The sequence below is a fragment of the Gymnodraco acuticeps genome, unplaced genomic scaffold, assembly GCF_902827175.1.
Source record: "Gymnodraco acuticeps unplaced genomic scaffold, fGymAcu1.1, whole genome shotgun sequence".
Taxonomy (NCBI): Eukaryota; Metazoa; Chordata; class Actinopteri; order Perciformes; family Bathydraconidae; genus Gymnodraco; species Gymnodraco acuticeps.
Window position 1 is genome coordinate 1,796,943 of NW_022992193.1, and position 12,496 is coordinate 1,809,438.

The 12,496-nt window shown below is 43.8% G+C and overlaps 1 protein-coding gene across 4 annotated transcripts in view; it reads left to right on the forward strand.

The window, feature by feature from the left end:
• zeb2b (zinc finger E-box binding homeobox 2b) overlaps positions 1-12,163 on the forward strand; it is a 78,001-nt gene extending 65,838 nt beyond the window's left edge. For 2 of the 4 annotated variants that reach the window (XM_034205497.1, XM_034205498.1), the window contains exons 6-10: positions 310-524; positions 4,192-4,300; positions 4,494-6,484; positions 8,545-8,647; positions 10,043-12,163. In XM_034205497.1, coding sequence (XP_034061388.1) covers positions 310-524; positions 4,192-4,300; positions 4,494-6,484; positions 8,545-8,647; positions 10,043-10,611 — 2,987 coding nt within the window. In that variant the 3' untranslated portion in view covers positions 10,612-12,163. Of the gene's footprint in view, positions 1-309; positions 525-4,191; positions 4,301-4,493; positions 6,485-8,544; positions 8,726-10,042 lie in introns of all 4 variants that reach the window. The other 2 variants (XM_034205495.1, XM_034205496.1) reach the window with 2 other exon arrangements.
• The last annotated feature ends 333 nt before the right edge of the window (positions 12,164-12,496 follow it).

The following is a 12,496-nucleotide window of genomic DNA, read 5'->3' on the forward strand; positions in this document are numbered from 1 at the left end:
AGGGATGGGGAATTATCTGTGTGTGCGTCCTTACAGTATCATGTGTTTGTAACTATGTCGAGGAAAGTAGAAGTGTGTGAGTGTGTGTGTGCGAGGAGTCGGCAGGAGGTCGTAGTGCAGCGGATGCCAGCCTGACACTGCTGCTCTCATGTGGAGCAGATTGCACAGATAACTCCCATTCCTCTCTGGGCAGCCCGCCCGTTAGCTGCCATTGATTTGCTGACCTTTTGGCCCGCTTTCTCTTCCCCTTCCTCCTCCTCCTCCTCCCCCTCCTCCCCCCCCCTATCCTCCCCGCTGTCTCCCGTGCAGACCTGCCACCTGGAACGCCAGATGCCTTCGCCCAACTGTTGACCTGCCCCTACTGCGACCGGGGCTACAAGCGCTTGACTTCGCTGAAGGAGCACATCAAGTATCGCCATGAGAAGAACGAGGAGAACTTCGCCTGCCCCCTGTGCAACTACACCTTCGCCTACCGCACCCAGCTGGAGCGGCACATGGCCACACACAAGCCCGAACGCGATCAGGTTAGGGCATCTTCGTTTTTGAGTCACTTTTTAGTGTCCATCCTCCTCCTCTCGCTGTCCCTCATGTACTCAAGTACTTGCAAATGTAGGTGCTTGCATTGTCATGTTATGGTACTTTACACTTGAACTCTACCATTTAGTTACTTTGCACACGTAGGTTATTAGTAGAAAGCAATAATATTACGTTTAAATAACACTAAATATTTGAATTAAACTTAATATTATTGCTTTCTACTAACCTAATACAGTTATGTGAAATCTGTTGGGATAATACATTACAATTAAAGTCAATGTTCCGTTTCCAGTGTTATAATAAATATAAATCGACATACATTAAATGATATTATTATAGGTTAAGCTACCCAGTAGTAGTTTGATCAAATACATTGAAATAAATCCACCTTTACAAGGTTACACAGTGAAGTGTTTAACTCAATAAAGCACCGATAACTTTAATAAAATAATATTTTTAATATCTGGCGCCTAAAATGTTGCCATTTTGCATAAGGCATACTTTTGCTTTTAATGGTAATACTTTTACTTGATTACATTTCTGAATACAGGACTAACTTGTGTATTTTTACACTGCAGTATTGCTACTTTTACTCGAGTACATAAGCCGAGTACTTCGTCCACCTCTGCTAATGCGCTCTGATTCCTCGGAGAAGAGAGATCATTTTTCTGATTGGCAATCATTATTAATTTTTCATGGCATTTTGAAGATGCAGATCCTTTAATGGTAATAACTTTAATTGAGGCTCTAAATGGTTTTTTGATGGCCCTCCCTGATATAATTTTCCAGTCTCATGTTCACGATCGAATGATTGTGCGAATTTCCAATTTGGAGAATTTTGATCAGCTCCTTAACTTCACTTCACTCCTGGCCTTTAATGTTCTTCTGGTGCAGCCCGCAGTCGGAGCATTCCATCAAACCCCACCCCTCCACCCACTTCTAATTTCATGCACTGCATAAACATCTGTGTATACTTGAATTTTCTCGAGCGATTTATATCCTATATGTCTGAAATATAATGTGAATCTGCTGGCAGTTAGCATGAATCACCTTAAAGTCCTGTGAGGTGAAAACACATCCAGCAGTCACGGCTGTTTAACCCGCTGTCAGCCGCCGGTTGAGGATGTGGGGCGAGATAGATTGTGGCAAAAAAAAGAAATTGCACGCTTACAGAGTTTTCGCACATTTGTGGATAATTATAACTTCTCAGCGAACAAAAATTGAGCAGTAAATTCCAAAGGAGATGGAGTCTGTACTTGTGCTCTGGAGGATGTTTTTAAGTGAGGAATTTGTTTTAAAAATGCGACAAAAATAAGACGTCAAGTTAATCTCTTAAATGTAATGGATCTACTTTTTTAGAAAGACACTGAAATATATAGAGGTGGAAGAAGTACTCAGATCTCTTACCACTAAGTCATGCTTTTAAAACCAAAATAACATATACTATAATGTTCTATTATAATTAGCAATGCCTTAAAATGTTCACCGGATCAATGTTAAAATAGAGAAAGGTGAGGTTACTTTGAATTACTGTCATTTTGAATTTGTTTGAATATTTTGTGGAAATAATCTAGATATGCAAAGTAGTTAGTAACTAAAGCTGGAAAATAAAAGTAGGGGACTACATAGTGCAACATGTGCCTCAAATATAAGTATAAAATGGCATTAGGTAAAATACCTACATTTCACCTTTAAAAATCCATAGTAATGCTTATATTCAGAGCCCTAATAGCAAAATAGGTTTTAAAAAAGTAAGAATAAATAAAAAATCACGTCTTTATCTACCTCACATGAACTCCCCCCACTCTAAAGGCCTGGTAATGAGCAGTAGATGAACCACTGAGCCTCTCTCAGATGACTTCCTGTACGGTGACGCGGTGTTCCCTCGCAGGTCGCGGTGTTGTGCTCTGTGAAGCGAGGATGACAGGCTCAGACTGGGGCTGATCTGATCAGATGTCAGCAGCCAGCACTTTCACCTGATCTACCAGCTGGGTGTAAACGTGAGCAGATGGGCCGGCCCGCTCTCTCAATCCTCGTATTACAATGCTGCTGCTGCTCCCCTCCAGAGAGAGGGCCACGGCCAACACTGCTATTCAACAGCCACAAAGACGCTTATCTTGATTTGTAAATTAGCCGAGTTCTTTAGGTGGTAATCCTCGAGAAGGGATTGAGGTGATGTCTTATTCCTTTGGATTTTATTCTTTTCTTTTTTGGTAATTATAGATAAGCACCACTTTTCCCAGAAACCTAAATATTTCACCTCCTCTTGGTTTCATGTGAAAATGAACATTTGGCAATTAGGAGCTAACTCAGGAGGAGCGATCAGATTAACATACAGAATAATGTACTGATAGGTAAACATGTGCTCCGCTGTTCTCCCTCGTATGTTTACAAGCCTTAATACTCCTCCTCCTCCTCTTAACCAATTAGCTGAAATATGACTAATTAGAGGTTATACATATGCAAACATCCAGCCGGGTCCCCGCCCACAACAACCAGCAATGGTGGCGTTCACAGAGCATTTTGTCGGTGCCATTCACAATTAAGCCTTACAGAGCGATTGTATCTTATTAGTAGTGGTGGCGGGACTAAACTTTACCGGGCAGGGGTCCTCAGGGGGGGAAGTGAGAGGATGGTGGTGGTGGAGGTGGAGGTGGGGGCGGGAGGCATCGAAGCAGCTGTTGCTGTTTGTTTATGCAACTCAGCAACATACGAGCGGTGGGGTCCCTCTCCGGCGCTTGGCGGGGCCCCCGACTCTCCCTGCTTGATCTTTGAAGGTTGGGGCTGTTTGAACAATTCCTCCCAGTCCTCCCAGTGTCCTGCGCGCCACCATCTGTCTCCCCAGGAATGTGGGGAGAGTCAGCACACACCCCGTGCATTTGTCAAGGCTGAACTGGGAGGAGGGAGTCGCTGTGTTTCTCCCCCCAGCGACTTCAGAGAATATGTGTCTTTTATTTATTTATTTACTAACCGTTTAGCGTCCTCTTGGAATTAATTGTTTGGCGGGTGACGAGCCAGGTTTACACCCAGCGTTCCTGTTGTCGCTCGGTATTATATTTAGATTCTTCTTTTCAGACATCAGACTCTTGTTTGAATTGCACATTTGATAGATTGCAACTGATGTTTACCTTTGAACAGAGAATCAAGGCCGGGCCTTTGCGCTCTGTTCTGTATCCTAAGATTATTAAAGAGACATTCAAGGTCTTTAAAAACAACCTCAATGAGACATGAGAAAGTGTTGTGAAGGAGAACAAAGTGTGGACACAGGTATGCAGCGACGTCTCTGAATACCTTTCAGACTGATTAGGCCCAAATTAATGAAAAGTAGATCAGATCGGCTCTTCTAATGAAGGGGAAACGCTCTAAAAAGATTCTTTTCATTTATTCTATTTTCTGGCCTGCCAATTTCTAAAGGCATGCCTCCTTTGGCTGAGTAGCCAGGAAATTAAAAGGTATGTGATTCTCTCTGTTATCTCCGCCGCTGCCTGTAGTCGGAGGTGGGAGTAGAAAGCCAAGACGCTCCCGCTGGCAACAGGCTCCGGTTGGCTTATTGCTTGTTGTCATGCCGACCGATTGTGATTATTTACTGAACTCTCACCCCCTGCGATGTTTGTGCATTTTTTTTTAAATCTCTCTGTCTCCCTTCTCTCACAGCACCAACTGCTCAACCAAGCGGCCGGGAACCGCAAGTTCAAATGCACCGAGTGCGGGAAGGCCTTCAAATACAAGCACCACCTGAAGGAGCACCTCCGCATCCACAGCGGTGAGCAACACCATCACATTCCTTTTGGTTTATTCTATATTAATGTGCTTTCAACAGATTCTTATTAAAATCATAAAATGGGATGTTGAACTTAACCCAACCCAACATCAGTCCCTATAACAAACAAAAAACGCTTCTAATTTCACATACGTTTTATATCAGCTTTCTAACAATATTATCTTTTGTGTTTCAGGTGAAAAACCGTACGAGTGCCCCAACTGCAAGAAGCGCTTCTCCCACTCCGGCTCCTACAGTTCCCACATCAGCAGCAAGAAGTGCATCGGCCTGATCGCCGTCAACGGAAGGATGCGCGGCAACATGAAGAGCGGCTCCTCCCCCACCTCCTCCTCCTCCTCACCCACCAACACCGCCATCACCCAGCTGCGGCAGAAGCTGGAGAACGGGAAGCCGCTGGGCCTCTCCGACCACAACAACCACCTGAGCATCAAGACGGAGCCGCTGGACTTCAACGACTACAAGATGATGATGGCGTCGCACGGATTCGGCGGCCCCATGCCCTTCATGAACGGAGGCATGGGAGGGAACAGCCCACTGGGGGTCCACCACAACTCCACCGCACAGAGCCCCCTGCAGCACCTGGGGATGGCCGCGCTTGAGTCGCAGCTGCTGTGCTACCCGGGGAGTCTGGGTAACAACCTGAGCGAGGTGCAGAAGGTGCTCCAGATCGTGGACAACACTGTGTGCCGGCAGAAGATGGACTGCAAGCCCGAGGAGCTCTCCAGGCTCAAGGCCTACATGAAGGAGCTGGGGTCCCAGGTGGAGGAGCACAAGCTGGCCCTGACATCCTCGGGGGCTCAGGCCGGTCTTCCACTCGTCAACCACAACGGCGCCACCAAAAGCATCATCGACTACACGTTAGAGAAGGTGAACGAAGCCAAAGCCTGCCTCCAGAGCTTGACCAATGACTCAAAGAGACAGATCAGCGACATCAAGCGGGAGAAATCCAACCACATGTTCGATGTCGGTGTGGAGGAGAAGGTGCAGGAGAACATCATATTTACACCCTTCTCTTGCCAATACTGCAAAGAGTCCTTCCAAGGGCCAATCCCTCTGCATCAGCACGAACGCTACATGTGCAAAATGAACGAGGAGATCAGTGCAGTGCTGCAGCCCAGCGAGAATCTGATGGCTAAAAAGCCAGTGATGTACATGGAGAATAACAGCCACTTATCCTCCTCCATGATGCCTGAGAAGGGACTGGCTGTGCAGCTGAACCCCTACAGGGACCACATGTCTGTGCTGAAGGCTTACTTCGCCATGAACATGGAGCCAAACGCCGAGGAGCTGCACAAGATCTCCATGGCGGTCGGCCTTCCTCAGGAATTCGTCAAGGAGTGGTTCGAGCAGCGGAAGATGTACCAGTACGGCACTACCAGAACCCCCCCACTAGAGCACAGGCACAACATGGATATGGTCGGATCCTATAACCACAACACTCCACCAAAAGACTCTATGGCAGCTAGGTCACCTGTGTCTCTAATGAAAGACCGCATCACCTCCCCCTCCATCGCCGAGCTCCACAACAACGTGAACAACTGTGACAACACGCTGAGACATTTGAAAAACCACCAGTTCGGCGCCAAACCCGAGAAGTTGGAACTCTCCCGCAGCAACACCCCCTCCCCGCTCAACCTGTCCTCCACCTCTTCCAAAAACTCCCACAGCAGCTCTTACACTCCCAACAGCTTGACTTCGGAGGACCTGCAGGCCGAGCCGCTGGACCTGTCCGTGCCCAGACTCATGAAGGAGCACAAGCACGCACTGGCAGTCAGGAACAGAGCTAAAGTCAACAGCATCAACATGGAGCATAACAGCATGCCCTCTCCACGACAGCACTTCGAAGAGCCTTTGAACTTGGCCTATCTCAAGAAGGAATTCTCAGGCTCTATGAACAACGGGAGCCTTGAAAAAAGCACTAGCCCCATCTTCGGCATGAACCCGTTCGCTGGCAAACAGCTGTACACGTCACTTCCACCTCAGAGCGCTTTCCCACCTGCCACATTCATGCCCCCCATGCAGGCCAGCATGCCGGGTCTGAGGCACTACCCGGGCATGGATCAAATGGGCTTCCTACCACACATGGCCTACACTTATGCAGCAGGGGCAGCTACCTTTGCCGAGATGCAGCAGAGGAGAAAGTACCAGCGGAAACCAGGTTTCCAGGTAAATAAGCCACCTGTGGTTTTGTGAAAAAGCCCCCCGAGGCTCACTCAGATTCCCGAAAATGATCCGAACTCATTTTCTGCACTAATTAAAAAGAGAGAGAAACGCTCACCTGAGGTAGATTGAACAGCTGCGACACAACCTCGAGGTGGGAAAAAATAAGTGAAATGCAGTTAGTGGTGTCATGGAGGAAGTGGGGCATTTAAAAAGTGTAGATGTTTACAAAGCAGAGGAGAAATATGGAGGCAAATCAGTGAAATAACACAGCTTAAATGGCTTTTTTGTACTAAAGTTAATACATATTTTCAGTCATATAATACAGAAAAAAAACATATCTCTGCCGGTTCCAGCTTTTGTTATTTGATTTACCTTCTGATTTATAACTAAACTTTATCTACTGAATAATTAAACAAATATTAGTTGTCCTATATGTATAAATATAGGATATATTTATTTAACGTGTAACGAAACTTCCTGAATTTGTATTTGTACATTTTTGTCATCATTTTTTAAACATTAATATGTGTTTTAATAAATATCCTCAAAAAGCTCCTAGTTACGCGTAACAAAAAATCCCATTTGCACAAAGTATCTACCAGCATCAGGTTCAAATTAAAAACAGAAAAGATCTCTAATTATTACGGCTCTCAGCTGAGTGGAATACATTAATGCTCCAGTCCTCTCGCAGCGCGGGCCTGAACTCAGATATTTAGTTATTAAATATGGGTGAAAGGCCTTTGTAAAAATGACAAAGGTGAGCCCCGGAGCCGTGCACTTCTCTCAAATTTCCCGTCGCAACTTTGCTGCATTTTAAAGAGAGCCTCAGCCAAAATGAGCTCCTACATGTGGATTAATAATGCACCGTCTCCATGTTCATTACCACTGAATGCTGAGGGCTGTTTAACATAGAGGGAACCATTTTGATGAAAGAAAAAAAAAGTATTAATAATGTTTCCTATTCTAAGTTATTAAATTAGATTTTAAAAATACAGCTACAGGCTTTTAGTTCAAATTGATTGCAGAGTGATAGTGGTCCCTTCTTAAAACACAGCGCTGTCCTCACATTATCACTGAGGAAGGCTTTATCCTGGCCATTAAGGTGCGCCTTCTGATTCCCATCATTATATGAGCGTGCAATTTCAAGAAAGCCTCCTCTAATGTTGTAATATTGTTCGCCATCAATTCACATTTAAGACTAATCTTCATCATAAAAGAGAATTTTAAAGGAATCTGCAGAATTAACACCGTGGCGCAAAATGAGACCACACTGAATACACCATTATGGGCTGTTTCATAATGGGGAGCGTGTCAGTTATAGATGGCTGATATTACTCGGCCCGCTGAAAGTTTTATAAGAAATCAACGCTGCTATGCGCTGCTAATTAAAAATGCATGAGAACATGAAACATAGTGTGGTTGTTTGGATCACTTTGCTGCTTTATCCAGTGACAAAGCGCCACTTTCGGTGACATTAAGAAGCTTTTATTTAGATAAAGACAACATTATAAGTGCATTATTATACCTAAAGTACTTTATCTTTTTGAATTGTAAGTATGGTTTTGGTGTTCACACATACATGTCGAGCAATTAGGAGATGAACACGGATATATTCTTGTCCAGTTTAGCTACAAATGACGTTAGAAATTAGAAAACGGAAAAATATATGTAAAACAAATCTCAAGTCTAGGGACACAACGCTAAAATAACTACATGTGTACTTATACATACATTTACTATTATTATATGCTTCTACATCAAACTAAAGTAAAGAAATGTCATTGCTAAATTCACTTAATTTTTTTACATATGAACTTTCTGCGTTTGAAGTATTTCCAGAACTTAAAAAAAGGAATAAATATACAACAACTGTAAAAAATATATACCTTAAAACTGAACTCAAGGGAATGTTAAAGCCACTGCCCAAAAAAAAAAAAAAAAAAAAGTCATAACAGTATGCTTACCACAGTAACCATCTAACTTCCTACATAGACTGCGACCCTTTATTAGGCACAGCATTAATTGTATGTCCTTTGTCTCTTCTGTCTCCTCTCCTCTTTAAGGGGGACCTGCTCGACGGTACTCAAGATTACATGTCAGGGCTGGACGACATGACAGACCCCGACTCCTGTCTGTCGCGGAAGAAGATTAAGAAGACCGAAAGTGGTATGTACGCGTGTGACTTGTGCGACAAAACATTCCAGAAGAGCAGTTCCCTTCTAAGACACAAATATGAACACACAGGTATATACTGTTCTAGACCCTTATTTTAAACCCCATTTCTTTTTTTATGTTTCAACTGTTTGTGTTTTCCAAACCCTCTCACTATGACAATATTTATTTTTGTTACCCCCCCTCTTCCTCCTTCTTTCCTTCCTCTGTTTTACCCTTCAGTTGTATATGTAAACCAACACCTAACGTGCTTCTTCGTCGACAGGAATGCAAATGAATGTTTGAAGCTTTGTGTGTTCGTAACTTAAAGCAAATGTATAATAATTAATGCAGGTAGGCAGGCAAGGGAGCTATCTTCTCAAGACATTGTCCTCTTTATTTTCCAATCATATCCCGCTGTATTCACCATTTTGATATCTTAAAAGACATCACATCAATTCACCTAGATATATAAAGAAATGATCGGGCCCATTATTGGGCGATAGATCCCATCAGTGGAGTGCTCAGAAGCTTCAGAGCGCTGATAGCAAGTCTTTCATTATAGTTATTATACAGAGATCCGCTTTCACTAGGTTGCATCATTTATTTCATCCGCTATCTTTAGTCGGTGCTTTATGCAGCCTTCGTGTTATCAGCTCGGACATAAAAGGGAGGGAGGGCGCCGAACTCTTTAAAAAAAAACGGGAGCGTTATCTCGCTCGCAACGCCGCGCTTTCATGTTGTTTTTAACAATATTAGGAGGCTCAGAAGTGCAGTAAGAATGGCCAGATGTGCACTCTGAAAGCCTGTTGGAGTATCAGAGGGGGGGGGGGCAGCAGTCAATGAGAACAGGGAGACACAATTAGGAAGGTTATTTGGAGTGGCTTACAGGTAGAACCCTGTAGGATGAAACTCTAAGTGTAACAGCGGCCACATTAGAAGCCGGCGGACAACGATGTCACCCTGCCCTGTGGCTAGCTTGGGTTCCTACATGTGTGCCTTGGCATGCAAAACGACCCGTCACCTTGTAGCCAGACGAGTTCCAAAACCTAAAGCGGGGCAAGGCGTCACCATGAACTGGAATTGTGTTAGGAGATAAGCAGGGTAACCCCCTCCCCCCAGCTCAGATTTGTTTACTCCTTTGTCGCAGGGCCCTAAAATAAGTAGTTGTGGTCGAATTTCTCCATGCTTTAACCGCAGGAGGGGAATTTCCATAATGTAGGCCCGTGAATGCGAGCGCACTTTCTCATCAATATGAATAAACAAATAGTCGTTGGATGTATCGCTCCGTGACCTCATGTTTAACTCCATGCCATCCTCTTTTGCTTTTCCTCTGACTTGTGTGTGTGAATTTGTTGGACAAGCGAAGCAGGCCGACTCACGTTCCCGCTCTGTTTTGTGTCTCCGCAGGAAAGAGGCCGCACCAGTGTCAGATCTGCAAGAAAGCCTTCAAACACAAACACCATCTCATCGAGCACTCCCGCCTGCACTCGGGGGAGAAGCCGTACCAGTGCGACAAGTGCGGGAAGAGGTTCTCCCACTCGGGCTCCTACTCGCAGCACATGAACCACCGCTACTCCTACTGCAAGCGGGAGGCGGAGGAGCGGGAGGCAGCTGAGAGGGAGGCCCGGGAGAAGGGCCACATGGAGCCCACGGAGCTGCTCATGAGCCGGGCGTACCTCCAGGGCATGACTCCTCAGGGTTACCCGGAGATGGCGGAGCGCGAGGCCATACTGAGGCACGACGCGGTGAACGGAGGGATCAGAGAGGGACGGAAGGAAGTGGAAGGAACGTATGTGAAGATCGGACGTAGGGACGAGTTTGAGGAGGAGGAGGAGGAGAGCAAGAGCATGGACACGGACCCGGACACGTTGAGGGACGAGGAGGAGAACGGAGAGCACTCGATGGATGATAGCTCGCTGGACGGCAAAACGGAAACCAAATCGGATCACGAGGACACGATGGAGGACGGCATGTAATCGGAGTCTCAAAAAGCTTCCCATCTTAAAGAGTTTTAAGTTCAGTATTCTTACCTGCTCGGTTTAAAAACGCCGTGTTTTAAGCCGTACGTGCACGTGCCTGAAGCTTCCGGGAAGCTTTCTTTGACAGACTCCTCGGGGGGGAAAGATGTCTGCCGAACTAGACATGGACTCAAAAGTCAATCTGAAGGAGGCGTTGAGGGAAGGGAGGCATGGGTTTGTGAAATAAGCTGCATTATGCAAACCGAACAATGAATAAATGAATACATTTCAAAAAATGTACAGTACTAAGGCCTAAAAATATGTGTGGTGCTAACCTCCTCAAATAAACCCCTGTGTTCCATAGTATTTATAGCACAACTAGTGACTTGTACAAATTGCACTCCGCTTCTATAATCATGAACAAAAATAATAAAAAGTATTGCCTATGTATATATTTATACAGTGTTGGAAAAAGAGCAGTAGTGTCTGCACTACAGTCCTTCGATATTACCTTTGTTATCACCTACCTACCTACCTACCTACCTACGGTGTTGTCTTTAGTTTGCCATGTTTCCCGGCCACAAACGTCTCCAGCCACACTATTTTAGGCCTCTCCAATCAAATGAAGGAATTGAAACAAAACGGACTGTATGAAGGAGCTTAGAGGATTTTTTTAAAAGAGGATGACGTTTTAAAGAGACCTTCGTTTTAAGGGAAAATACAGTTTACGGACAGATGGTATGGGGGGAAAAAATGAAGGACGAAGCCTTTGTAAGGTGTTTTTGATAAGAAAAAAGAAGCCTTATATGCAAACCTTTTAACCTGTGTGTTTTCTGCAAGTGCCACCCTCGTATTGTGTAAAAGGAAGGTTCATTTTCTTCACCAGCTTCAGTATTATGAAATGGTTCACCGTTGTTCTTTGAAGCATCCGTGTCAGTATTAAGACTTATAGGCAGCAGTTCCTTAGTTTACATTATGTTGTGCAATGTTTTTTTCTTTAACTTTGTCAGTATTACACCAAACCATTTTTTTTTTTAAAACAACAAATTGCATTCATTTTATTTGTAGGTTGAAAAAAAAAACATTATTTATGTGGCCCATTTTATATTTCCTAATTTTATTTATTTCATACTGTTGTGTACAGTACTATAGTTCTTCAATATATAGATATATTTTAGTAAAAAGGAACATGGTGTCGATCATAGGGGCAAATTTTACGTAAAGAGAGCATTTATTGTGTTTTGAAACATTGTGAAATGCGAAGTTTAATCTTATTTTATTTTATTTCCTTTTTATTTTCCAGTTACTGGAAAATTCCAAATTTGGGAACTTTTATACAATTGTGAAAACACTGTATTTTCGACTGAAAAATTCCACTTTCTTCATCTTTGTTTCTTTTTTTAAGCTAAAAAAAATGAAGAGGGACTGTTAAATACTATGTATGATATCATGACTGAAGAAGAATCTTTCCTGAAATGTCTTTGTAAAAGTATTATTGAATTCTTAATTTGTAATTTCTCTTGAAAATGACCCTGCTCGAATAAAAGTAGCCAAATTACAGAGTACCAAACCTCAGAGCTTCATGTTTATTCACAGAGAACCATCAGCGGCGGGCTCCATCACTTCACATTCTCCAGAAGCAAATCTCTGCCTCCTCATATCCACTTTGTGCAGACTCATTATTATGTTAACTACATACAGTTTCAATTCACATTTTCAAACTGATCAAAGTGAATTGTCCCGGACCCACTGCTTATTATGCCTCATTTAGGTAAACATATTCCTCACGTTTCCACCTGTGTTTGTTCTACACTCACTCACACCACGATGAATAACAATTACTGAACGAATAAGGCTCGAAACATTCTATATATGTATTAATGTCAACAATCAAAATCCCACA